The 27,988-nt window shown below is 51.6% G+C and overlaps 2 protein-coding genes across 2 annotated transcripts; one reads left to right on the forward strand and one right to left on the reverse strand.

Annotated features, from left to right (window-relative positions):
- The first annotated feature begins 1,915 nt into the window (after positions 1–1,915).
- Positions 1,916–3,285, forward strand: FAM163A (family with sequence similarity 163 member A). The gene is made up of 3 exons (XM_019471157.1): positions 1,916–2,008; positions 2,692–2,717; positions 2,919–3,285. Exons 1-3 carry the CDS (start codon positions 1,916–1,918, stop codon positions 3,283–3,285), a joined length of 486 nt encoding a protein of 161 aa, XP_019326702.1.
- A 3,270-nt stretch (positions 3,286–6,555) lies between these two features.
- LOC103896135 (ADAMTS-like protein 2) lies at positions 6,556–25,690 on the reverse strand. The gene is given in 18 exon segments (XM_019471153.1): positions 6,556–6,674; positions 6,798–6,942; positions 7,615–7,791; positions 9,539–9,709; positions 10,101–10,256; positions 10,884–11,097; positions 11,458–11,587; positions 11,774–11,880; positions 12,714–13,134; positions 13,724–14,147; positions 14,429–14,604; positions 15,043–15,123; positions 16,400–16,523; positions 17,252–17,397; positions 18,370–18,472; positions 18,965–19,040; positions 21,236–21,378; positions 25,616–25,690. Coding segments are annotated over 18 exon segments (2,988 nt in total).
- Positions 25,691–27,988: the final 2,298 nt, after the last annotated feature.

Here is a 27,988-nt window from a genome sequence, read left to right on the forward strand (position 1 = left end):
TGATTTTGGGGGGGGGTCTTTCCCCACGGTGCACGCCGGCACACGTGGCAGCGAGGGGCCAGGGCAGAGTTGGGCAGGTCTTGTCTGGAAACTGTCACCTCCCTCCATCAATTAGGACTGCGTGGTGAGTGGGTAATTAGATCTCCTTGGCTGCAACCGGCTGGCACTTGGGCCCAATCAATTAGCCTTGCTCTGTACGAGACACAGAGAGACATGGGGGTCGGTAATGAAATGTGGTTGCGCCAGGCATCGCCGAAGGGTGGGGGTGATGGGGGCAATGGGTGCACCCACTTTTTGGGTGCAAGTCTCTCACTTTTGCTGAAATTGCAGGTTTCAGGTGCAGGATCATCCTTTCCTGGTGGTTTGGGTTTACCCACCTTTGCAGCAAGCACCTTTCCTGCCGGTCTCCCTAAAAAAGCAGTTTATTTAGCCCTGCTGTGGGGACAGAAGTGGCATCAGCGGGAATGGTGACACTGAGCAGCCCCCTTGGGCAGGGGGGACAAGCTGATGGTGGTGGGTTTTTCTCCTTGTCCTCCCTCCCAGGGCCGCTGGTGTCTCCCCGTGGCCATGCAGCGCTGCCTGTCCCAGCCGGCTGCCCCGGGTCCGGAGTGACCGCAACACCCTGCCTGTCCTTTTCCGGGTAGGTGCCTGCAGGGTGGTGGGGGGACGCTGGGGCTCGTGTGCCCCGGAGGACATGGAGGGGAGAGCCTCGTTCCCAGCGGCACATAAAACATTGTCCACTTGCGAGATGATGCATCCACCTCACCCATAATTAATTTTAAAGACGAAAAGGCCAAGTGCTGACTAAGCCAGGCCTTCGCCCTGCAAAGCTGTGTGATTCACGAGCTGCTGATAGCACAGCCTTGTCCTGTGGAGTATTTCTCCGAGCTTGGGAAATGCCTCCTTTCCCTGCTCCAAATTAAAGAAAATAATAATAATAATAGTAATAATAATAATAATAATAGTTATTATGGTTATTAATCATCATCATCATCTGCAGGACTCAAAATGCTTTTTGCATCACGGTGGCTCCTGGGGGCGTAGGCGCATGCTGAGCCCCATCCCTGTGGGATGCGGGACATGAAACAGGGCTTCCTGCAGGTCCCAAATCAAGGCAAATTCTCCGGAAGCAGGGAAATGGGGGGGGGGGTGCTAGCGGGCCACGGCTAACCTCTCCCTCTGCTCCTTCCAGGTCCAACGCCTCCGTCACTGAACGTAAGTAGCCCCTAGGTTCCATGGCACGGGGACGGCGGGGGGGGGTGCTTGGCTCATGCCAAGCCCATGTTAGACCTGTCAGTGCCCGGCAGGCAGCCAGGGTGCATTTTTTGGGCTCCAGACTTGTGGAGTTCAAAGGCTCCCCTTTGGCTTTTCCCGGTGGAAACCGGAAACCGTTTCTGCATTTTGGCTGCTTGGCTCATGCCAAGCCCATGTTAGACCTGTCAGTGCCCGGCAGGCAGCCAGGGTGCATTTTTTGGGCTCAGACTGACAGACTTGTGGAGTTCAAAGGCTCCCCTTTGGCTTTTCCCGGTGGAAACCCAGGTTTGTTTCTGCATTTTGAAGCAGAAGCTGTGTTTTCTGCCGGGAGGGTGGAAATCAGCCCTTTTGGCTCAGCAAGGGGGGAGGCTCTGCAGGTGGACTGCGGGGTGTTTCCCAAAGACCCCAAGCCAGAGGCAGCGATGGCAGCAAAGGGACATGATGCTGCATCTCAGGTGTCCTCTCGCTAGGAGGAGGAGAATGATATTGGGTGATAGCTTTCCGGTTAGGGAGGGAGGAACAGGGATGCGATATTTCGGGATGCCTCATGGGTGTCACGTCTGTGATGTGATGACAAAGCCATAGTAGGTGACTTTCATGTCCCAGAGTGACACGTGTTCCTGTGGCCTTGCCTTTCAGAGTTTGATGGAGAATCGGTCGGATGACAGCGGGAACTGTTGTTATCACCGGGGGAATCCTAGCGACGGTGATCCTACTGTGCATCATTGCTGTGCTCTGCTACTGTAGGCTACAGGTGAGTGCCATGGCCATCCCCCATCTTGCCACGAACCCCAGCAGCGTCGCTGCTCCTTGGGCCGAACTGCTGCTGCAGGAGGGGTCTTGGTGGGGGTTTTCTTGCCTGTGATGGGCAGGGAGTTGAAACCCCCTTTTCCCCCAGGTGCTGCAGAGATACGTCCTTTCCTCCTCCCGCTGCGGGGGACTCCCCTAAGGCTTTTGAGGATCTGCAGCACTTGCTAATTTAGGTGTAGGCTTGGCTGGGTTTGCAATACCAGATGGAGTTGGGTTTTTTTTGGTTTTTTACCCCTGTAAATTAAATGAGGAGGCTTTCAACAACTCTTTAAAAGTTAATGTGAAGTCTGTGCCACGCAGCAGCGCCCGTGTGATGAAAAGCACAGCCGTTACTTGGAGGAGTTTCCAACTGGCACAGTAAAATACCTTCCCCTTGCAAACCTCACTGGGAGGGGAGAGGACAATTTCCCCGGCAGCTGCCTCCTGCTGCATGCTCAGGTCCTGGCCAGGTTTTGTCCCACTTCTGCTGCCTTGCAGACCCCAGGTACTGATGGAGCACAGCAGTGAGAGGCTGGCAGAAGGTTTCTCTGGCAGGGGGATGAGGGGATGTGGCAGGGCTGGCTGTGAAGCCAAATCTGCCTGCTGGCTGCTCGCTCCCCCTAATGTAACCCCTTCCCTTTCGCACAGTACTATTGCTGCAAGAAAGATGACTCCGATGAGGAAGAGGAGGAGGAGGAGGAGGAGGAGGAGGAGGAGGAGGAGGAGGAGGAGGAGGAGGAGGAGGAGGAGGAGGAGGAGGAGGAGGAGGAGGAGGAGGAGGAGGAGGAGGAGGAGGAGGAGGAGGAGGAGGAGGAGGAGGAGGAGGAGGAGGAGGAGGAGGAGGAGGAGGAGGAGGAGGAGGAGGAGGAGGAGGAGGAGGAGGAGGAGGAGGAGGAAGAGGAAGAGCCCGACCTTGCCACACACTCGCACCTCGGCACGTGCAATGCCTGCAACTCCCGCATGGTGGATGGCCAGGGCAGCCCCGCGCCCCCCCCCAGCGAGCTCAACCAGCACGGGGCTCACAACTACTGCCCGACCTGCTCCCCCTACGGCTCCCCCTTTTACATCCGGACTGCCGACATGGTGCGCAACGGGGGAGAGAGGGTCACCTACACCCCTGCGTGCTACAAGGAGATGGGGCCGCCCATCAACATGGCCACCCTGCAAAGCTACCCGGTGAGCCGCCACAGCCTCCTCCGCGAGAGCTTCCCGAACCCGCGGGCTATCAGCACGGAGGTGTAGTCACCATTGCCACTAGCACAGGGTGTCCTCAGCCGGCGCCCGCTCGAGGGAAGGGGCTTTTTACTTGTCTTTGGGGGGGGGTTCATGCAGAGAGGACCCCGTAAGCCCAGCCCGAGACCAGCACAGTCCTCCTGCTGAACCGCCCGGCACGGCTAAGCTTTACGGGCAAGAAGACGAGAGAGACTTCGAAGGGCAACATTAAACCGGCCACCTCCGAACCCATCATAAGTGTCATTATTATTCTACTCTATCTCCTGAAGGGACTTGTCTAACGAGGGCTATGTACAGTACAATCTAATTTAATTACCCCAGGATCCCGCGACTCCCCGAGCCCAGAGCGAGGCCTCCAATGTCCCCATGCAGCCACCCGAGGCGATGCCTGCCGCCTCAGGCACATGGAGCGATGCGCGACCACCTGCGAGCTGCCACCTCCGGCAAATCCCACCGCTGAGCTGGGAATGGCAGAGCTCCTTGGCAACAGGAAAGCAAAGAAGGGAAGATCCGGATCGTCCTGCTCCCCTCGTACTGCATTAGTTGCCACTAGCAGTTAGCTTTTGTGTTTGAGTGTAAGATAGGACACTGTCCCCCACCTGCCTCTGTCTTTGCACGTGCTGAAGAAGTTCAAGACATGAATAGATCACCACTGGGAGAGGCAAAGTTGCTTGCAAAACCGCTCACCCATGCAAACGGGCACGAGCTGATCCTTCTGCGGCCGAAGCCCCCAGCTCTTCTACTCTTCACAGGCTTTCTTAGGAGCGATTTTAACTTGGACCCATAAAAATGGCAAGATTTTACTTACAGGAAGAATTGCATCCCTAAAAAACTGCAGTTTTGGTCACCTTCAGCTTTCAAAGCCCTACCCAGCCCATCCTGACAGCTCTGGACAGCCAGATGAAGGTTTGTTTTAGGATGGCTTTTGCTTTTGACAGCAACAGCAGAGACCACCGGGTCATGTGTCCTCCTTTGCGGGGCCCACGACCTCCCATGGGAGAGTGATGTTCAGGTGATTGGTGTCCCCCCCTTTTGCTTTTGGAAGAAGAGAGTACAAGACCCGAACCTGGGTTCACCGGCTCGGCGGCTGGTAATGACAGCAAGTGACTCTGCCTTTCTGCAAAAATGAATGTGGGAAAGTTCCTTCTTCCTCCATAAATCAAATTAGGTGAAAAATTACTGAAAGGACATCTCCATCATTCACGGGCACTTCCATAGCAACCGGTGCAGGACTGCTCGGCTGAGCGCTTCCCATTCACGGCAGGGAGGAGGGACCCGGACAGCAACGATCGCCGCAGCCATGAGGATGTTGTTGGAGGCAATGGCAGGAAACGCTTGCCATGCCTTTGCAATACAGGGTACAACTGCTCAGAAATGTGAGTGCTTTTGGGTTTTTTTTTTTCACCACCGCAATTTAGAAATCATCCTGCTGCTCACAGAAGAGTTTAGACTTAACCTCCCCGTTCATGCACAGAAAATGTAGGTCTCAGCATGGAGGTGCACGCTACGTAAGCCTCGGATGTCTACGTTATCAGGCAAAAGGCTAATTTACACTTTGGACCTGCTCGTGCCTTGGCACCTCTGCTCAAACTATCCAAAGAAAAGGAGCCAGATGAACGCCAGTGTGGCCATGGTCCTTGTAACCAAACACCTTGCCCCAGCCCACATTTTACACAGCCTGTTGAACAAACATTGTGCACCATCTCCCCCACCTCTGGCCCAGAAAGACATTGCATTTCCATTATCCTGAGACTCAGTCTAGCTGCATCTCTTTTAGAGAGTCTCCTTCCATTCTCCAAAAAGCGATAGCAAGTCTTTAAATGCCATCTCACATTAAGGGCAGGCAGGAGGGAAGATGAAAGTTAGCAGCAGCAGCAAAGCGCTCTGGATCCCACTGGCCAATAGTCTGTAGCTCCTACTGCTTCCCATCCAGCCAGTACTCCTCCCTGAAAAGATAGCCTGTAACTGGAAAAAAAATCTTGGCTAACTCAGTAAATCCCATCCTTTCCCACTAGAGCATCTGCTCAGCTAGGTCTCCATCCTGCTGGGAGCCACAAGTTAGTATGTCCCAGCATGACCTGCGGGCTGCCGCCCGCACGGCTCTGCCAGACGGCCCTGCAGTGCCGTCCCCTCAAAGGGCGCAGAGCCAGCTCGCGGGCACGGCAGCTCCCAGCATCCAACTCTACCTCTTGGCACGCAGCAAGGCTTCCCACAGCAATGGCAGCACGTGCTGGGCCGTGACCTCCGGAGGGTGGGAATAACATGGGGGGCTTTTGCTTCTGTGGGTTACCCTTCTTGTGAAAGGAAGGCAACCGCATCGTCATCTTCATCACATGCAAATTAAGCATGACCTGTTGGCTGCTAACGAGGTGCCAAGGCTGGTGAGGCAGTTCCAGAGTAGCTGGATGGCCAAGATGAGGGTTATCCTCACGGCCAACACAACGCCCTGGGCCTGGCACGGCTACAGAGAAACGAGTGAGTCTGAAAGGGCTGGAAACGTGGGAGATGCAACTGTGGGTTTTAAGGTTTTGGGGATGGTGGAGGAACAGGACGGGGTAGGGGCATGGATCCCAGATTTTTTCCACTTCAGATTCCTCCTGTTATTATTCTCTGTCTTTGCTGCTCAGCTATGGGTCCAAATACAATGTCAGAAATAAACAAGGACTTTGAAATACAAAACAGGAGTGGTTTCTGTTCTTTGGCAGGCAACACAAAATGGGGTTTATCTGGTGCTGCCTGGAAGCTGTCCTGGTGCAAGGATTTTTTCCTCCCTACCCTTCCTGCTCCTGCTTTCCTTCCTCTTGTGTCCCTCTTCTTCCCTTGCCTCTGGCCTAGGTACATGCATCCCAAAAACACAGTTTTACAGTTTAGCTCTTTATTGTGACACAGAATTTTTCAGTGTGTTTTGGAAATTGCTCTTGTAGTAGAAGAATCTGCAGGGCAGACCAGAGAGACGGCTGCTGTCGTCTGTGCCCTGCTGCGGGCTGGCCTCTGCGCCCCACCGCCTCCAACTAGAGCTATTCTGATGACAGCAGAGACAGGCTCTCCCAACTCACTTCTCAGTAGCTTTCTAGGAACTGATGGTTTCTCTTGTGTAAAATCCTCTTGGTGGAGAGGGAACGGTGATGACTAAGTCCTAGGAATCCTTCCTCGCTGAGCAGGCTGGTCTACAGGGACTGGCTCCACAGCCAAGCCAAGTGGGGTGGCTTCAAGTGGTAAAGTCTGGCTCAAGGGGGCTCTTGCCCCTGAACTTGGAAAGGAAGTACGGCCTGGCAGCAGTCAGGGTGACTTGAGCCGACACGACCGGCAGCAAGCCTTCCTGTAGTACCAGTGAGAGCACAGCTTCACCTTCAGCACCAGCACGCAGTTGGCTGTCGCTTTGTCTTCACAGTCTTCTTCTGGGGAGCAGAAGCATCCACAGAAGGGGTTAAAAAGGAGATAGATGTGCTTCCCCAGAAGAGACCGGGACAGAGGAAAGGGCTCCCAAGGGCTGCTCTCCCTCCCTGCCCTGCCAGACATACCTGGTGCCTCTGTGGGGCATGGCTGGAGTTGGCATGTCTGCCTGGCTTCTGGTTTGGAAGTGGGGTCACAACCCTGAGCCAGCGCTTCCCCCTGGTAACACTTCACCTCACGCAGTCGCACACCAGCACCACACGTCTTGCTGCACTGTCGGGATCGAGAGCAAGGAAAGGGATCGTGAGAGGCATTTTTTAATTTTTCTATAGTACCCAAGTTCTTTCTTCCAGTGAGGCCTCCCGGTCCCTGCTTTGGAGACTGTTCTTGAGGAGGTTTGGGTCAAATCCCACACTGATCTCAAACTTATGTTCCCCTTTTGTTGCTGGAGGAGAGCCTCCCTGAGCCGGGGTTGGGGTAGAGCAAGGGAGGAGTTTGCTTTCAACTCTTTAATGCAACTCAGAATTGTTTTTGCTTTGAGTGTTGATGCTGTGATAGAAGACGTAGAAAATGGCTGCTGCGAGCCAGGCCCAGCTTCCCCTGTCCTCCCATTCCCTAAACGCTCACCAGTTAAAATCAAGGGAAAGCAGGGAAAGACAGAACATTGACTCCTGGCAGAGGAGGAGACACGGCTGTATTGCCTGCAGTGCAGTGCATGCTCTTGCTTGAGACAATAATCCACATGCTCTAAGGTTTTCCCCAGCTCCCGTGTACCAGTCCCTCCACCTGCTGCCTGGTCTGCAGAAGAGCAGAGCTCATGGCCCCATCCAGACCTAACAGAGCTCTCAGCAGAACAGGCTGCTAGAAATCCTCAGTGCAGGTCATGCTCCACCAACCAGGGTTATGAGGTCTCCTCTCCCTCTTCCTCACCACCCCGAGCCCTACCTGGGACCAGGAGGTAGTGAACCACGTTGAACATGGCCTCTTGAAACAGGCAGCTTGCTCCTCAGGTTTCTGAGAGGCCTGACAGCGCTTCTCGGGGTACTCCCTGTACACACCATTCTCCAGGCCCGCACACAAGACAACCCGGGTCTTCATCCCTCGCCCACAGCTAGCATCACACTGGGAAAGAAAACATAACGGCCAGGTAACAAATGATGCTCGTTAGCTGTAGAGCTTCAAGATGGCACCCTGCTCAGAAGCAAGGTGCTTAATGCATGTGCCGACACCAGTCTGAGGTAGTGCTGCCCAGGTCACAGGAGCAATAGGTGTCTGCAAAGGAGCCGAATTTCTTAGGGAGCGAGGACAGGAGCTGGTCATTAGTGTTTAGCCAGCATTGGGAATGCCAAATTCACCTTGGCTGGCCTTGAAAGCAGCTACCACAAGGGACCTGGAGCAGCCAAGGTAAGACTGCAAGAGGCTTTCTGTCTCATTTTATGTGTATCTATGTTCTCAAAAACAGTGTAGCCTATTCGTGTAGCAAACTACATCTTGGAGTACCAAGAAGCTTTGTGTGGGCCCAAGGGGCCCAAACTGGTGCACTGCAGGTGCTTTGCATGGACAAGTACTGCTGAGCCCAAAGCTATGCAAGCTTAGCTAGGAGCTCTCAACTCTCAGGATACCACCAAGAGAAGCGGCAGGAGGCAGGATCTGATTCTAGCTCAGCTCTGCTCCCTGATGCCCATGGAGGCAGTTGCCAGTTTGAGATTTCACTGCTTTGTGCCCTTCTTCACCGCGGCAGGGCCAGCACAGCTGGCTTGCATCTGCCCTTAGTCATCCTGTGAACTCACTGCTGATCAGCCAAGAGAACACAGCAAAGGCAAAGAAGCTGGCACACACAAAGGTGGGGAGCTCAGCTGGTCTTTCAGAGTTTGGGTGAGTTTAATAGCCTGGACACAGCTGAAAAACTGCACTGCAGCATTGTTTGTGACCCACACCATAGGCCAGAGCAGGACAGGGTTATGGGACAACCATAGGTCCCTAGGTTTAACCAGTTTGTGCTCATTACCAGTGCTGGAGGGAGACTCAGCTGAACGTAGTCAACAGCTATAAAGGGTAGCAAAATGAAAAGAGGTTTAGCTATGGTTGGAGGGGAGAAGGCTTGGCTGCTTCTCTGGTTTCCTAAAAATCTTCTTCCTTAGCGCTTTGTGAAGCCCTATATTGCTCAAGACTTTAAAGACAAAGCCCAAACCCCACAACTGACTCAATGTGTTCCTTCTGGGTGCTCTGGGATTTGGACCAGCTTCTAACAGGAAGCCCAGAGCCCCTAGGACTTGAGCAACAGAGGGGGAGTAAGTAGACTGGCAGAGACCGATTGCCTGGTAGAATGGTGCACCTGGACCACATTCACTGGACTACAAGTCCTGAGGCAAGTACACAGCTGTGGCCTGGATGAGACTTCCAGGGCAGGGATCTGGGCTGTGGTTCAGGCTTACCTCTGGCTATTGTTTATCAGAGATGAAGCTGGTTTTGTTGGGGCTTTCTCTTTAGTGGTGGGACCAAAATTTTTTGGGGCTGAGTGCAGGTTCTGGACAAAAGGAGCTCTGCTGAGGAGTCTGCAACTGCCAGCTGGGAGCCAGAGGTGGGAGAGGATGGTTTCCTTAGGATGTTGCTGCCCTCCAATGGAGGTCCCTGGGAAGGCAGCAAATGTCACAGACTTTGGGGTGGTCTTTAGGGTATGGTGGGGGACAAGCTGGCGTATTTATTACTCCTTCCCTCTCTCTGGAAGGAGCTAGGATGAGGGTACAGCTCCTCAGTTGGAGGTCACACCATACAACCTTGCTCCTCCAAGGGACCCAGGCTCCCACATCTCCTGTGGGATATGGGGTGGGAAGAAAGGCTGAGGACACAGGGCTGGGCTTGGCTTTACCTGGTCCCACTCCTGCTCCACCCAGTGCGCAGGGCAGTTCTTGTCTCCACACGGATGGACAGCCAGGGGCTTGGTGGCTGGGTCACACTGCGAGTCGGAGATCACTTTGCCCTCCAGGTTGCGACACGCGATGAAGCGGCTCATGCGTCCCTCACCACACGAACCTGAGCACTTGGAGGAATAAAGGGCATTTAGACACATCAGAAAGCAGGAAGGTGGAGGGGTCAGGGTCGGTGGTGCCAGGAGACCTGAGTCCAGAGCCTAGCCCTGCCACTGGGACTGTGGCACTGGATCCCAAGGGTCTTTAGAGGTACATCTGATCAGAGGCTTCCATTCTCCAGGTGCCGTGAGCTTCCCAGATTATTGAATGGAGCTCACCTCACAGCTAATGAAAATTCACAGCATGGAGAGGCAAAAATACAGATTATTCTAGTTTCTTTAGCTTAGCCTCTGCCAGAAGAAAGCCAAAAGAGAGCAGTAGCATGACTGCTCACCTGCTCCCTCCCGCCAGCCCTGCACTCCCTGCATCGGGTTCAAGGGGAAGCAGACCCTCCGGACTCACCGGGCCCCAATCTGAAGCGGTCCAGCGGCGGTCGCAGGGTGGGCCTGTGCACGCCTTCTCGCTGCTGGGCTTCTGGGACTCGTCACAGAGGGGTGCCTCCACTGAGCAGCGCACCTCCCGCTTCCTCGTCCCCTGCGTGCCACACCGGGCCGAGCACTGCAACAGCCAGTCAGGCCCGGGGCTCAGAAGCAGAGAACAAGGGGGACGAGCAAAGGTGAGGGAGGCAGCTATGCCTTCTCCCGTTTTCCTCCTGCTGCACTAGGGGAGAGGGTAAGGGCCCCAGCAGGGACAGAAAAAGGTGCTTCCGTCTCTATCTCTGCTGCTTAATTACTTTGGGTCCTAGAGCTCCAACGCTCCAAGATGCTGAGTCCTGGACTGTTATTCAAAGTCACTGGGCAGCTCCACTGTCCCAGTCCCAAGCAGGCTGTGGGAAGTCAGTCAAAGGGATTTCAACTGCGTTTTAGCTCCTCTATGTCTCCATGCTGTTTCCCCATCTGCCCTTAGTTAAATCCTTGGGAAGAGGGAGGCAAAGCCTCTTGCTGACAGGGCTTTCATTTGATTGTCCTGCTTGAGAAGTGACCTTAGAAAAAATGTTTTGCAATGTTCTTTGTTCACTGGGCAATGCCAGAACAGGGGAGTGGTGGGTAAAGGCAGTCCTTGTTTCCCCAGGATGCAGTTGGCCAGGGGCTTCCTCAGCACCCAACATCTGCCAGCCACCTTCCTCCACGCCCCAGCCCAGCCCCGGCTGCTTACCTCTGGGAGCAAAATTGCCCTGCTGCCTACCTCAGACCACTCGGAGAGCTCCCACTGGGGCCCACAGGCCTTGTTCTTGCAGGCTTTCCTCTCCATGGGCCTGGCCAGCCCAGCTGACTCACAGAGGTCGTCATAAACGGAGCTGTCAAAGCCTGGAGCCAGCATCTTCCAGCAGCGCACAGTGCGGTACTGATAGCCCTCACCACAGGTTCTGGAGCATTCACTCCACCAGCTGGTCTCCCACCTCCACGAGTAGTCCCCAGGAGAGAAAGCACAAAGGAAAACCCAGGTAAGGGGGACAAGGGACACGCGGTGGCTGGGGAGTGCTGCACGCCTGCGACTCCCTCATCCAGTAGCTACTGCTATGAATCTGCTCATCACATATATGTCTGTGTTAAGGTGATGCTGGTCTTGAAAGCCAACTTTGCCCTTAGCAGGCAATTTAGGCAGCAAATTCCTTCCCTTTTTTTGCTTACAAGGAGATACAAGGGCTTAGCTGTTGAAGCATATCTTCCAGCCCAGAAATGGCTGTATACTTTGAGCAGAAAATGATCCTTACAAAGATATGCTATCCCCATGGATAGCTGATGTCATTTCCACTCACCTAGGCTGGCAATCTCTCCCTGTGCAAAATTCATGAGTAGGTTCTGGTCGGGTTAGGGCATCGCAGTACGTTTCATCCACTTCTACTCCGTCATACCGGACACACATCGCATAGGAGGTGCTGATACCTGCTGGGCAATCAAGACCCTCTCTTGGTCAGGCTCCATCAGATCCAAAAGCCTCCTCCCACCATGATTAAATTACTGGAGTGCTCACTGCATCTGGAACTCTACCTGCCATTTTAAAAAATACCAGTATTCTCTCCATCAACAGCCAAAAAGGACCTCACATGATCAGTCACCTGAAGCCAAACTTACCTGAAGTGCATGTGGAGCTGCAGGGGGCATAAGCTGAGACTTTCCACCGATACATGTCAGCCAAGCTAATGTCGTCATGGCCCACGGGGCTCACATCGAACTCATTGCTGTGGAAAAAGGAGGTGGCATGAGCTAAAAATGAAGAATTGCTGCAAACATAAAATACAGTGAATTCCCTCCTCACTGTCTTTGAAGATGAGAAGAAACCCAGTGTTTCCACTCTCCACCTCCCCCACCTTGGGCAAGATGGACCACTGATGAACAGAGTGTAAAGCCTTGATCCACCTCCTGAATTCAACTAGCAAGGCTGTGAAAAGCTGTGGATCAACATCCTCTGAGAGGAAGCATCGTTCATAGTGAGACTTGTCTGTATTATGGTCTTTCAAACATGCAGGTGCCCTCAGCCTCAGTTCATGCTATCGCCTCAAGAGGTATAACGTTAAGTTGGAAACGGGAGCTCAAGCAAGGTCCCTCTTACCATATAATGTGGTGGGAGAGTTCCCATGTGGCTTGCCAGAAATGTTTAAAAGTTGGCCCTCGTTTTCCTGCCAAATGTTTATTGAAGTTACAGAGGCATGTGTGCCCAGAGGAATGGGACAGAAGGGGCGTGACGTGCTGGTAAATGTGTGTATGTGACATGCTACAGACTCCTGGCCTTCTTGATAATCACATTAGTGTTGGCCCCCCAGGTCCTTCAGAACCCATTTAAATAGATTCCTTAGAGGCGGGGGCAAAATACATTCTGGGAGCTCTGTGTCAGGCCAGTTGTGCTAATCGGTTTTTGGAGGACACACCATTAGTCAAGCAACTACAGCAGCTGCATGGATAGACGTTGGAGAATGGGGACATCAAGGACAGCAGTGAGACTACCAGAGTATTGGCTTGACCCTCCCTCCCCAGCTAACCATGCTCCTGTTTTGCCCAGGAAATCAAGTGCCACCTTTCAGTGCCAGGGGCTTGCAGAGGCTCTGCCTGGCTGATGTCCGTTGTTGGGCTGGCACCTAGCAGAGGGTTCTCCACAGATGCCATCATGCTGTAGTTGGCTGCTTCCCCCTGACTCCCAGCAAATGCCTCCACCTTCAAGTCCTCCAGTGAGTTCTTACGGGCCGGCGCTTTGTGGAGGCCCTGTGGCCACCGGGCAGCCGTCTCGGTCCATAGTCCTGCTGTGGAGTTCCTCAGGGCCAGCCTGGCTGCCAGGTGCTGCAGCTCCCTACAGAAGGCAGTGTTGTGCGGGTCTCGGTGACACAGTCGCCTGAAGAGACGAAGCCTGGAGGATGCTATGTGGCTGTTCTGTGAGAGCTCGGATCTCCTCATGCTGTATGGAACAGCTGTGCTGATGGAAATCTGATTGAACCTGAGAGCTGGAGGAAAAATACAGGAATGCTTTAATTATCTTGGATGGCTTATACTTCAGCATGTGGTATCTTACAAGGCAAAAACCACTGAGTATTTGGCCTCAAAATCATAAATTGCCAACAGGCCTTAATTGCCCTGACCAACCTCACACACACTCTCTGCCCATTGCTCAGGAGCTCTATTTAAGCTCAGGCCTGGGCCTTCAGACCTGGCCTGAGCAATGCTGCAGATGTACTTTGTCCCTGAATTGTTGTTTGGCTTTCCCAGATTGACCTCAGATTTGACTTGTCACCTTGCTTCACCTGATGATCACTGGACGGTTGTTAGGACCTGTTGCTGTCACTGCCTTGCTTGCCAAGCTCAGATAGCATGGGACTGCCCTGCATGACAGGGCACTGCTTGATCTGTATCGTGGCCACCCTCTCCCAGCTCCCCTTCCCTTATGGAGCTACTGGCCTTTGCTACTCCCTGAGTCTCCGCTCTGCTATTAATCATCTCTCCCTCCTGTCTGCCCTGATGGTAAAACCACCTTAGATTTCAAGAAGGCCAATGTGGGATGTCCACTTTCAAGGAAGGAAAAGCAAAGCAACCAACCCAACTCTGTTTCTCCACCAATTGCTGCTGCTTCCTCCTCCTCTTCCTCTCCTGCTGTGTTTGCATGGTAGACCTGTCTTATCTGGAAGTCATACTTCTTCTCTTCACCTTGTTCCCAGCCCCAGTCCCGAGTCTGACTGGTGGAGTTGGTCTGGAAGAAGTGTGGGTGACCGAAGCCTAAATCTTCATGTCCTTCTCTTAGAGGAAGCTGTTCACTGGTGTCATCTGGCGACAGGGATAGCCATGTGGCATTGAAGTCCTGGGCAGCTCTGGAGTTGGCTGGAATGGGATGGTTCTGGCTGGTATCGGGTAGGTGATGATAGAGAGGTCTGTCTACAGCAGGGGCTGCAGTTCGGAGAGGTGGTGTCCGTGGTACAGTGTAGTCATAAGTTATGTGTGGCATTTTCCCATTAAAGTTATAGTACTGGAGGAAACAAGGAAAGAAAACGAAACTGTTTTTATTTTAAGGACATGTGTTTCCCAGAGACCTCTTCTAGCCACATCCATTTTGTGATGGATGTTAAGAGAAGATAGCATCCTCATAAATCCAAGAGGAAACCCCCTCCAAGACAATATCTGGCTTCCTCAGCCACCTAGACACTCAGGTTTGGCTTGGGAACCAGGTAAATATTCCCTTTGTTTGAGGGAGGCTCACAATTTTAGGACAGGCAAGACAGGAAAGCCTAAAACTAGCTCCTCACATACCATGGCGTTCAGAGACTGGTTAGTGGGCCCGTGAGCTATGATATACTCCAGCCCATCTGAGTTCAGGCTCAAGGGCCGCCGGTACTTGAAGATCGTGCCAGCTACCCTGAAGTTCTGGGGGTTGTCAATGGCAGAGTTGCCGTTGAAGAAGAAATGCCCGGATTCATCTGCGAGTGCTTTAAAGAGAGAGAAAAGGGATAAATGTGATACTCCGTGCAGAACACCAGGGCTGCACTGGCACTGAGGAAAGCAAACAGCTCATGACCAAGAAAAGCCCAACAGAAAAAGAACCACAGGCCCTCCAGTGTTCATCTTCCACATCAGGTCAGATCAGCAGTGTTCAATGCCTGCTGCTTTCATTTCCCTCTCCAACAAGAGCACAAACGTCTTCACAACAGGGACTGCCCATAGTGAGCTTGGTTTCCAAATGTCCCTCCTGCCGCTGGCTGCTGGAGATGTGGTAGGCTTGGTTTATGGAGAGATGAAGTGCCCCTGTGCTACCCTGGAGGAAATGCTCACAGATAGCTCTCACAGCACAGAGTGCACAGAGCCCTTCTCCCACCTCACAGGCAGCTGAACTGGGACCTCCATGTCCATCCGGTTCCTCTGCTTACCTAGGATGTTTTCTGTTTTCCTGCGCTCAATGATGAGGATGTCCGTGGCACCGGCAGGGATGTTGGTGATGAACACATAACCTGAGGAACAGAACAGACAGTGAGGAAACCCCAAGGACAGAATAAAAATGTGTAGGTAGGAAAAGCAGCTCGTGGGATAAGTGTATATGTAGGAGGGCAGCGCTGCCCTTCAGGGGCAGGACGCTAGGGACATAAATGCATATTGCGCCAGTCTATGAGCTCTGACCCCAGAGCTCCCAGTCCCATTGAGCTGTTCCTCTGAAGTCCCATTATAGATCACCATTACAGGTCTCTAAGGCTCAGTCTGAGCACTGCTGCATTTGGAGCCAGGAAGGAACTGCACAAGTATAGCAGTCTTTAGGTGTGTGAACAAATGTGCTCTCACGCTCTTTCTGGCATGAGCACAGAAAAAGCTTACTAGTGATCAGGGCTGATGCTGAACAGAAGATGGAAAAGACTATAGGTCCCCTTAGCTCCTGACTCAACAGAATTTGTCTCAGGAGTAGCATAAAAATTGACCTTTAAAGGGAGAGGAAATAAGAAGGCTCTGAAATTATGTGGTTTGGCACCTTGTCTTTCCTGCTAGAAATGCAGGCCTTGTCCAGTCTGTAAGATTTTGTAAGGACTGGAATGGGAGGCCAAAACTGTGTCTGTACTGCTAGAGGGGTTAGCACAATTACCCCTGCTCTGGAAAGGGGCCTGAGTGCTTTTCTAGTCCGGTGTCTGTAGAGAGCGAGGCAGACTAGTGAAACAACAATGTGAAATGATGTTCCAAAGCATCCTCAAACCACAGTTAGTTAATTACTAATGAGCATACCACAGTCTATTCCTTCTGTGGGTGGAGGAATGGGCCATGAGGTTGCAAGGGATGAATCTCAGCCCAGTTTCAGACTGTCCCTGAGCTGTGCCAGCCATAGGACTGGGGAAAGCAGGAGACTAAGTGCAGGCTGAAACAAATGCTGTGACCCTCATCATAGGAGCTTAAGTTTCAAATGAACACGTAGCACAAATAAAAGAAGATTCATTGATCTCTTCACATTATCTGAGGCGGGCAAGATGCCAAAATCAATAGGAACAAATAGATCCCCAGCTGCTTCCTATTGTAAAGAGATGAAGGGAAACCTTACCAGCCTAATATACAGCACATCAAACCAATTTCCTCTGATGATTAAGTGAAAAGGACAAAATACAGGCATTTAAGCAGGGGTGGCACTCTTCAGCTCTTTCCAGCAAGCAGCTGGGAAACTCCTACTCGCGTTCAAGCCAGTCACCCTTCATGCCAGCTGGTGGTAAGAAGTAGCAGGTGAAGTCTCCAGACTGTGGTAGCAGGGAGTACCTATCTGTGAGATTGCCTTTCGGAAGCTGCCCGAGACACGGTGGCAAGTGCTGCCGTCCCCTCCACACACCCTGCATCTGTCCATCGTCCGGGGTGAGTACAGGCTCCCATCGCACCCAACTGGCTGCAAAGAACAGAACAAGAAAGGGTTTCCTGGGGCCAACTTATCTCCACAGGTCAGGGTGTTTTCAAGGAAATGCCACCATGCTCTTTTGGTGAGGTCCTGGGGGGGTGTAGGTTAGCTTAGAGTGGAGTAATGAGTGAATCCAACAGCAGCAGAAATTCAGCTGTGTAACTTGTGACCATCTACATTGTGCCCCTGAACCTGGGGCAGGGGCCTGTGCATGTAGGTGAATGGAGTAAGACTTGGGTAAGCTGTTTTGGTTCCTTCTGTCTCTGTATTTAGGCCAATCCTTCTCACTGAAATAATGACATATGTCATCACCCTCCAGGCAATGCTGCATCAACAGCAGGCCTTTCTGAGGTTGTAAGGCACCTCTCTGTAACACTACATACAATTACCCTTCATCCTTGCCGTATGAGGTGAAAAATCAAATGGAAGATTTTTTTTTTTAAATTGGATAATTATGTAAACAAACCTCCAACTCTAGTCTTCTCTGTGCTGGGAAGAAAGTGCTGTCACTCAGTGGGAACATATGGATGTATATAATTCCCTTTGTGTACTCCTCTCTGCTCTCCTCTAGCCCACAGGCATTCAAGAGTGAATGTAATTACTTCACGCCAGGCCTCAGTTTCAATTCCCTGCTGGAACCCCTGGCTTTGCGATGACCAGGAGGTCCAGCCATGCACTTAAACTCCCAATTTCTGTACCATTTCCTCCCACAGCCTCACCTCACACTTCCCATTGATGCAGACCCCTTGATAGGTCCTATCCTTGCAGGAAGTACCATCCTGTGCTCGGGCCATCAGCTGCCTCTCTCCGCTCTGGGTGGTGCATTGAAGGTCACACGGCTTGTTAGAGATACTGGTATAGTCATCTGAAGGGACAGAGGCAGAAAGTCACCAGGCAGATCAAAGTGCTCAGAGGTGGGCAGCGAGGAAGGGGACTTCCCTCTTATCCATACTGAAGGTTTGATATGACTTTGGATGTTCTTGCTGCTTGAGATGAGACCCCAAGGCTCAGATTTTGTAGTAGTAAAAGGGTCATGGTATGAGGCTGCAGCTGGGGACCATGCCTAGCAGAAATGCTTCTTGCTGGCAAACCCTCTTCCTTGCCATACCCTCTCCCCTTTGCAGTGCCATCCCCTGTGCCAGACATGGGAATCTGTACCAGCAGATCCCAGACCACACATAAATATAGAAGAGCAAGCAAGACCTATAAGAGGGATACCGACAGTGTGGGGCTGTGGCCAGCTACACCCCATCCAGCTAAGCAACTGAAGCTAGAGATGCAGATGTTCTATGTCCCCTTGGCAGCTAATGGAAAAACAAGTGGGTCCAGAAAGAGTGTAATATCTCAGGTGAGCTGAATTTGGGCCTCAAGGGCCACCTGACAACCCATGTGAAGCAATTTGTCTCGCCTGTGCAGAAAACTGATGGGCATCCTGCTCAGAACAACCCACCACCAACCCAGTGGAAAGCATGCTGGGTGACAGAGGCAGCCAAAATGGTAGAAGGCACAAAGAGCATGAACACCCACTCTGCCAAGATGACTGCTGGTTAGCCAAGACAACTCAGAGAAGCCTGTGTCCTGTCTGCCCACCAATGCTTGCTGATGTAGGATCCAAAACAGGAGCAATGTGGTGAGAGAGGAGGCCTGGCTGGGTAGAGCGGCTCTGTGAAGAGACAGGGAACGATTTCTCCAAAGCAGGAAGCATAGGGAAGCACTTCCAGACCAGCCAGGAGCATCCATCCCTTGTCCCCTGGGACCTTCCCCTTCTTCTGTGTCTGAGAAGATCCTGTGGGTGTTTTCTCACCCTGATCTTTTGTGTGAAGCTGTGAAAACCCACCTGGATAGAGGGGCATCCAGTGGTAGTAGCGCTTCCCAAAGGCTTTGGCATTGAAACCGGAGCACTGCTGCTGTTTGAAGCTTGCTGTGTTGGCTGGGCAGGGCTATGGAGGGAATAAATGTGATCAAAAGCTCCCTATGTCACAGCCATGGTTGTGACAGCTGCTTGTCCCTGCTGCATCCTTGGAGGATGAAAATGCCCTGTCCACCCTGGAAGGAATCAGTGATGGACTTGGAGGTGCCGTAATACAGGCAGAAAGGCCAGGCCTCCATCGCAAAGGGCCCCTCAGACAGCTGTATTTAACAGTCCTGCAAAAATTACTTCCAGCGAAGGGAAAAGCATGCTGGAAAAACCTCCCCCCACCCCACAACAAATATGCTTTTATATCCTTTTCCTCCACCTCTCAGTCCCAGAAAGTAGAGCCCATCTCCCACATCTTCAAAGGCACGCTGTCAACCACTCCAGGAGTGGATCGTACCCTTTATCTGCACTCCTCTGACGGACCAGTCGCACCCTGAGTGCTGGTGCTCTTGCAGCTCCAAATGTGACACTCTGAGGCCCGTATTGACCAAGGAGTACTGGAAGTGGTTCTCACCTGCTGCTGGCACAGTTGGTAGTGCTTGGCTTGACCAACACACATGGTGCTGTTTGTTCCCTGGGGCATCTGGAGCCTGCAAAGCAGAAAGAAAATGAGCTGGAGGTCTGTGAAGTACTAAGGTATTGAAGATGACAGAGAAGTCAGGCCTGACTTAATGGGGAGAAGCAAGGTAGGCATTTTCTCAGAGCAAAGCTTTCTGGATCTAGACTAGCCAACATCTCCTCTGAAACACATTTTCAGTGCTTTTAGGTGGACTGTGATTTTAGACTACTCTTGTTTTGGGGTAGGTTGAGCAGACGGGGAGCAACTGCAGTATCACCACCACTGTGTCCCTTCACCGCTGAGCTCCAAAAGGGTTGATGTGACAAAAGGACAACAGACCCTGATGATCCATCACTCTTATGGAAGCACCCAGGATTTGCAGTGACCAAGGGAGTTGATTTCAGGATTCACTGTGCAGTAGGCAGGGAGATGGCACCTCTCATGGGCACTGGCCACCTTAAAAGATTAGCAGGAAAGGCCTGGTGCAGATGATGGACCAAAACCACGGGAATTTCTCAACATGATGCTTTAGCTCTGGCCAGCAGCAGTTATCCAGGAGATACTGGAGTCCTTGACTGATGCAAAGGCGAAAAAAAATTCTTGGAAGCTGGGAAGACGTAGGGAGGATGGCCGAGACCACAGATTAAGGCAATGTGGTCTGTGTAAAGAACAGCAGCAGACAATGTGTTAAAGTATTGGGAACTTAGGATGCACTGTGTAATGAAGAACCCCATAGGCATATTCAAGCTGGATTGGCTAGAGGTACTGCAGAACAATGCTTTACACGATGTAGGCAAAGCCTAAATTTGCACCAAAAGGCTTGAAAACTGCCATTCCTTTCAGCTGAAGCAGAGGCTGCCTGCAGACTCAGGCAGAAATTGTTTTGTGGGCATCCTTGGCTCACACTTAAGCTGTTCTTAAAGCTGCAGAAACCTTTTGGCTGGGTTTTATGTTGGGCTTTTTTTTTTTTTACATTCAGACTTGAACCCTGGAGTAAAATGCCACAACAAAGCCCTCCCCTCCCCAGCTGTGGACTCAAGGAAAGAGCAGATGCCAAATGGAGAGAAAAATATCTCTTCTGGCAGCAGGCAAAGGGCAGAAGGGCGGTTCTGGCTGTGCGGGGGTGTGGGACAGCCCCAGGCTCCCTCCCGCCCTCTGTTTCCCATTGCTCTCCCATGATGGCCATGGTGTGCTGGGGAGGCGGAGCAGCGGCAGAGACACTGGCAAGCCCGATTAGCAGGGAGGCCATTACTGCAGCACATCTGGACCCTCGCCGTGCTGCCAATCAGCCCACATAAAAGAAGTTTTCTGCTGCAGGAAGGAGAGCAGGTGGGGGCCCTAGTCTGAGCTTCCTCCGCTCAGGAGTGCATTCACGCAGAAGGGAAAGGCGCTGAGTGTGGAGTGGGCAGCCCCCATGGGCTTGCTGTACTGCAGGATTCGGGCTCTCATTAACATCTTGGGAGTCTGGAATAGCAAGTTAGTGAGGAGGAGGAGGGCTTGGTGGCAAGGTGACCTGGAGGGGACAGTGGGAGTTCAGGCAGCTGAAGTTCTCAAGCTCTCCCCACTCCCGCAAACCCTGTCCAACCGATACCAGGACTGTAGCAGCTGTAGGGGACAAATGGAGATGCTGTCAGGTGACAGCCAGATAAATGATAGAGGGAAAAAGATTTGCAAGCTCTGCAGGGAATAAAGAGGGGAAATTGCTGAGATATGGCTGAGCTGGCTGCTGCCAGGAGTAAATCAAGTCCCCAGAAGATGTCTGGGAATATGTGCCCACATACTTAGCACAGGAACTGGCTACAAATCAGGGTTAGGTTGGTCAGGGCAGCCATGGTAAGCGAGGGTTTGTGAAAGAAAAGGGAAGAGGAATACAGTTAGTCTTCTCCAGCCCACAGCCCCGTCATCTTCAAGTCTCTCACAGACCCCAAGAGGGGACCAAGCCCTTGCTCCCCATCGGACAAGCCAGGCTGAGTGAGTGACATGTTTGGGGGGCCAGTCGGCTGCCCCACTGCAGCATGCTTCTCCCTCATCAGCCCTCCCCACCACTGCCTGCTCACCGCCTACCCCACGGGCAACAGCCGCCTTCCTTTCTGAGAGGCTGCAAAAGAGAGAAGGGACAGCCATGCAAACCCAGGAGATTTGGCCCAAAAATGCAGGTTGGGGGCACCCCGTTTCCCCTCTGGTGCTTGAGGCCTGGCCAAGGGCACAGGCTGGGACACAACTCACCTCTGTCGCAAGCAATGCCTCTCTCGGGACATCACGCCTCCCCCACAGGACCGGGAGCAGGTGGACCAGGAGCTCCACTCTCCCCACCACTTGGTGACTTCTTCATCCCAGGGGCCAGCTCCATCTGCTGCCTCACTACTGTCCTGACAGAAACAGAGCATGGTTAGCTGGAGAACCTGGCTCCTCACCATCCCAGGCAGAGAAGGGCCTTCCAAAGGCAGCTCCCCCAGGGAGCACATCAGCTGGATGCCTTCTAAACGGGCAGCACTGGGACAACTGTGGCAAGATCAGGGCCCTCTGGGGTCACGCCAGGCTCACACATCTCAAAATTCAAATTTCCCTCCAAGACTGAGTTATGCATGGGAAGGAAGATGCCTCCAAGACCTCATGACATGATGTAGAGAAGGGCTGTCGGGCTGGACGTGTGTGACAGTAACGCGTCTGCAGCCTGACCCTACAGCATCGCTCCCAGCCCAGGTCAGATAGAACAGCAGATCACGGCTCATGCTGCCTGTCTGGGTCTGACGCATGGTCAGGAGAGAAGAGGAAGAGCTGCGGTGCTTGGTCGTGCGGAGGCCCGCCCGCAGGAAAGCTGGGGGTACGCATCTGTCACTTGCTGGAGCTGCATTTCAACAAATAAACTTCTCTTTGTGACTAAATCAGCTCAGATCCAAGTTTCTCACCCTCCAACCTCCACAAAAGTCATTTTCAAGAGTGCTTCAGAACCAAAGCCTCCTTCAGTTGCTGTTGTCCCCTCTCTCCATCACCCCACTATGCTCAGAGGAGGATTGCTCCCTCTCCCAGCATACCTTGCTGGGGCTGAGCCTTTAAATTTGGCAAACCTGAGCTCTTTTGGCCCCAACGTGGTCGTTGCAGCAGGTTGCTGTTGGCTCTGCCTCCACAATTCCCAGCAGGTAAGTGATTCTGTGTTTTAGCTGGGTCTTTTTTTTCCTTGCAATATTTTCCTGTTTAGTGTCTGATGGCCTAAAAGCTCGCAGGGACTTTGACAAACTAGCCTGTGCAGGAGCTAATTTGCTGTTTACTGAAATACAGCTGTGAGCAGTGCTAAATGCAGCAATGAGTTTAACACAGGACAGTGACTGGAAGGGATTTATCAAGCTGAAAATGCTGATAGTATTTCAGTATTAGTAGAAGAAAATGAATAATTTGTGTGTGTGTGTGAAGTCTGCTATGTTAAAGTAAGGGCTCAGGGAAGTTCTATCAGTGCTACTATCAGCAAAACATGCTGGTTTGTGGCAGTGGCTGATAGTCCTGTTGTAAAGAACCGGTCTGCAAAGCGTAGTTGATGGATGTGAAAGAAAACTCAGCAGGGTTTGCTCATTGCTAAATGTGCTCTGTTCACTATTTTGGCTGACTGTCTCTTGGCTTTATGCTCTTTCATGGTGTAATAAAGCCAGTGTTCTTCATCTTGTAGCGTAATTCCTGCCTGAGAACTTGTTTCTACAGCGTCTGCCAACAGAACATCCTCTGGGCAGAGGAGATGCAGCTGGTTTTATGCAAATATTTTTAAGTTGTAACTTAGCGTGGTTGAAATGCGCATAGTGCCTCTTCTTGGTGATAGTCAGAGAATGTTGAAAGTAACCTACCCTGCTGCAAAAAAGCACCACGTTACCTGATGCTTTACTCTCTAGTGATTACAATAGTTGATTTCTAAAACAATACAACAGAACTCTTTGCTGTACTTAGATGTTGTGACTGGAGTTGACTTGCCTGACGGGGACCAAATGCTGTGGCCAGCAGCTGAGTTGCTCAAGAGGAAAACAAAATTTAAAAGAAACAGACGTGTTTTCCAAAATACCTTTTTCTCTTCTTCCAAATGATCATCTCAACCTATTTCCTATGAGAATTGTTGTCTGACTGTATATTATCAGACTGTAAATGGAAATGCTGACTATGTAGCTTCCACATTTACAAAGGAAAGAAACCAAAGGTCTCTTATTATAAGGTATTTTCAGCTAAAATCTTTCCCTGACCCCTTCTATGCTTCTCTGTGATAAGCATCTCAAGGCCTACGGAGAAAGAGCTCTTCACAACTGTCGGGAAGGAGAATGCTAATGATTTATCTGGTGTATGTGCAGAGAGCTCACCACAATACAGATTCTCCCATAGCTGGGGTAATAATCAAGGCTGGTGTCTTACCACTTCACTGAGTAGTTACATGAGGCGCGTGGACTGCCTGGAGGGAAGGCATGTGGACCAAAAGCTGCAGTATTTACATAGCTTTTCCCCAGGTGGCAATAAAAATCTGTGTAGCTGTAATCTGCAAGGTAGTCCTGCTCCAGAGATCTTACAATCCAAATAGGTGAGACAGGGCAGAAGGGAAACAGGCGAAGGGAAGTGAAATAGCTTGTTCTACTGACCCACCCCTGGATATGAAAAAGACTGTGTATTTGGAGTGGTGGAAAGCTGCAGGCTCGTTTTTGGGGTTACTGCTTTTGGGTGTCTTGCCTGGATGCAGGGAGACTTGGCATGTGGTGGCAGAGCTGAGGTTTGGGGAAGATCAGTGTCTCTACCTTTGTGTGCCTCTTTCTTCCAGTTAGAATAGGATACATTCCTCTCTGCACTATGACTTTCAGGAATGACAGGAGCCCAAATGAAGACTTATTGAAGGATGCTAGTCAAAGAGATTATTTTTTAATAAAATGTGTTCCCCTATATCCATAAGCCCTGTTCCTGCTTCCTCTCTGCACTGGAGGAATCAATCACTTTTTAAGTAGATTGATTTGGCTCTCAGGTTTTACGTGACCAAGCTCCCTTGCCAGTCCTTGCCTAGGAGCGTTTATTTTCTTGTGTAAGCAAGGACAATGCTGAGCTGTCCCCTTGGCCAGCGAGACTTATGGCATGACTCCATCCGAGTCCTAGGCCTGGCGATGTGGAGGGGGAACTTCAGGTACTTAGAGCTGGGGCAGCTGGTTCCAATCTGTGCTGAATTTATTATATTGTCAGAAATAAATCTGCATTAATCATGACACACAAATGGTTCTTGTTTTTAATTAGAGATACTTGCATTTTCCAAATTTCCAGATAATAAATTAAGGACTGTGGGACAGGCTCCAGGTTAGATTAGCTCCTAGCTTTAGGTTCCCAAGCCCCTCAGCAAATCCCAAGAGTTACCTTCTGGCCGAGTGAATCCCCCCCTGCCTCGTCCTTGCAGAAGGAGAAATCAAAGGGGCTTTGCAACTCTTTTGCACTCTCCTTGTTACAGATGCTGGAGCTGCTCTAATTTACACTCTGCTGTAGAATCACAGAGCAGGCTAGAAACACTGGAGCAGGAGACGCACATAGATCCAGTCTTTATAAGGCTGGTTCTGCCTGTGCTTGGGTGAGGGCTTTGCCTAAAGGAGGTAAGAGGGTCAGGTACGATTCCTTAGGTGATGAGGAATGTAAGGCCTAGAATTTGCATCTGTAGAAAAGATAGACCATATTCCAGTTCAGCCAGGTGCTCTCTGCGATAATTTCCCCTGAGGTGTTTGTGGCTTGGCACCCCGTGATTATACAGCTGCAGTTCTTCCTCTCTGAGGCTAACCACGTTATTTCTGTGCCTCTGCACCTGCGCTGGAGGCCATGCAACTGAGTAGGTGAGGGTTGCCCTCCTGTGCCCTTGCTGGGGGGACCAGAGCTTTGAACCCCGACCTGCAGGGGACTTTTCCAGGATAAAATATCTGTCTCCAGATTTGCCAATATCAGTGACAGAAACATCAGTCTCTAAGCCAGCATCACTGAAAGCTTTTTCTGTCTAACCGAAGACCCAGCAGCTGCTTCCCCTCTCGCCCTCCTGCCAAACAAAGGCTGCCACAAACAAAATGCTTCAGCCCTGCAAAGAAGGGTGGGCCTGGACTGACATCCTATCGGATTTCCAGGCGGTCTTTCTGAAGAGCTGAAAGGGATAAAGTAAATTCTCTGCTGACTCTCTGTCATGCTCTGGATCAGCTCTGAGCTACACTGGGTTTCCCAGAAACCTGGAAATAACTGCAATTACCGTGTCGGTGGCCCAGCCTCCTGTGTTGCTTATTGTTGTGCCTAATCTTGAGATTCATTAGAGCTTGGGTCCTGTAAAAAAGCTGTCTGGGAAGAGAGACCACAAACATGCCTGTCTAGTTCCCTTAATAGAGGAGCTTGGGGGCGAAGGCTCTCCATTGCAGCCTTAAGGGCTGGCCCATCACTGAAGGGCACAGTAGCTGTCATAAACTGTTCTGCTCAACCCTGTCTGAGCTTGTAGGACTACTAGAAATGGCAGCTGAAAATGAAATAAATTCTTCACAGACCTTTTCTGAGGCCATTAACTGCATGTCCTCTACCAAAAGTTTCCACGATTCTTTTACTTAAGGGCTTCTCTCTACAGCAAACCACACTACTTACTGAAATACTAAGTAGCTTCAGATGTCTTAATGCCTGGAATGGACGTCAGATTATTATCTGGAAATGAATGACCATGTTCAGCTCCCCTGGTTTGGGCTCCCCGTGTCATTCTCTGACTAAAGCTGTGGTGATAGACTCTACCACAGCCCTGAAAAAAACAATAGCATTTGCAATTATGCCCTGATGTTTTACAAAAGAATTGGTGTTTGTAAAGCTATTTCTCATCCTGTCATTGTTTTATCCAATTTGGGTAGACTGAATCTCTCATACAAACTATCTAATGTTGGAAGTAGACACAAAACCAAATTTTCCTTAGAAAAGTTTAAACAAGATATTTGAGAAGGAGTTTTCCATGAGGGGAAGGTATCCTGAGGTAAAATGATCAATGCAGAATAATTTTTATGGGATCAGGAAGAACACTAATCCGGGGAAAAATGGTAGCTTGCTAAAGATGTGATATTGCAGCAGATAAGTAACAGAAATCTGGACATACAATGAGGCGCAGATGAGAAGCAAATTAGAAAACTGGTGAACAGAAGCCAGTGGAGAACTATCAAGTACTGTTCATAATCCTGCCGTGACGGAAAGTTCACAGGCAAATGCTGCACGTCATTACAAAATACTTAATCCAAGTCAGTTAGGTCATTCCCTTCAAGTGGGATAACGCACTTATTCTGGGGCAAGCCAGTAGAAAGGATGGAAATCTGTGAAGGGGGAGAAGGGAGTAACAGGCGGTATGCATGAGAGGCATCTCTACCGCCAGGTTCTTCAGGGGCATTGAATGCAGTTAGCCCACACAGGAAGGAATTTGCTTACCATATTGAGGCTTTCTGTGTCACTCTTTGTATAATCATGTTGTATAAAGAAACGGGACAGTAAGAGGAACTGCAGGTTAATCCCCTAATGACCATTTCGTGTGCTGTCTTGCACCAGAGACACCAATCAATACCAGCAACCACGTCTGCCAGGCCAACTCGCACCACGCAATCCTTGATCAGAGTGCCCTGTGGGGATCTCCTGGAGTAAGGGAGTCCTCGGGGCAGACCTGGCAACAGTATTGGTGTGCGTTTGTCTTGGGGAGGGCTGAGCAGCCCTCCTCCCAGCCCTGGATGCCCTCGTCTTAGGTGCTATACAAACACAGCTGGTGGGGGCAGGGAGAACCATGAGCAGCCAAGGCTTGTGTACACATGTTGATGGAGGAGTCCATCCAGGTCAGTCCTAAATGAAGGACTTCACATCTGTTTAGCTTGACCCGGCTTGCTCTGCTTGAAGCTTCTCTCTGACTTAGCCCTACAGTTAAAGGATAAACAGAACAGGCAGCGATGTATGTGAAGGTAAAAACAACGTGGAAATGAGATACTTGAGCTTTAAAATTAAGACAACCCCAGAACAGGAGACGCTGCTGCTCCTCAAACCTGGGTTATCTGCAGTAAAGCTGCGGTGTCTGGTCTTCTCTATGTTTAAGATAGCTCATGTGAGATTGCTTCACATCAGCCATGGAGTCTGGGGTGTGGGAAACACAACCCAAACCCCTCTTCCTTTAGCAGAGCAGAATCCCTTTAGCAGCAAAGAAATCCGCCTGGGTTCCCCTCGGGGAAACAGGAGCGCCGAGCCACAATGCACGCAATGACCCATGAAGGCAGGGGCACAACCAGCGCGCTGCAAAGCTGGGATTTCTGCCTCCCCTGCCACAGTAACAGGGGCGATTCTCCCAGGCCAGGCCTCGGGAAGGAGAAGGGGACTGGCAGAGGGGTTTCAGCACTGTGTGAAACAAGTGCCACGAGGAAGGCCAGGCTGAGGAGGTCCTTTGTGGAGGAGAGCAGAGATGAGAGGAGTATGGGGCTTCGATGCCCAGATGTGCACCCCACAGTTAGCAGAGAAAGCAGCTGCCTAAACCCATGCCTGGAGTGGCGGGAGGGAGAGGGAAGAGGAAAATCTGTTTGTTTTCAGCCCTAAACTGGAGTCAACCCTCTGCTAGGGATGAACTTGGGGGGCAGCCTCGGGCAAACCCCAAAGGCTTTGCTCCCCCATGGTCCCTTCTGGTGATGCTGGGAAGCCTCCTCAGGCATCCTCACCACCCCTCGTTGGCCTTTTGTTAGTGCCAGGCCACTGGGGAGTGGGCAAAGCGTCTGGTCCTCGGGGTAAATTTGGGGGACACACGACAAAACCCCCTTCTCAAGCACCTCAAGACTAAGGAAGGGCAGCGGGGGGACCCCTAAGTCCGGGCTATACCCTGCAGGAACCAGAGACCTGCGGGGAAGGGCGAGGGGTCGCCGCTCCCCTGAGGCGACCGCCCGCTCCCTGCCCCTGCCCCGCGCAGGCCCGGGAGCTCGGAGCGCCCCTCCTGGCCCCGGCCCCGCCGCGGCTGCGGCT

The sequence above is a fragment of the Aptenodytes forsteri genome, unplaced genomic scaffold (genome assembly GCF_000699145.1).
Source record: "Aptenodytes forsteri isolate BGI_AS27 unplaced genomic scaffold, ASM69914v1 Scaffold289, whole genome shotgun sequence".
Taxonomy (NCBI): domain Eukaryota; kingdom Metazoa; phylum Chordata; class Aves; order Sphenisciformes; family Spheniscidae; genus Aptenodytes; species Aptenodytes forsteri.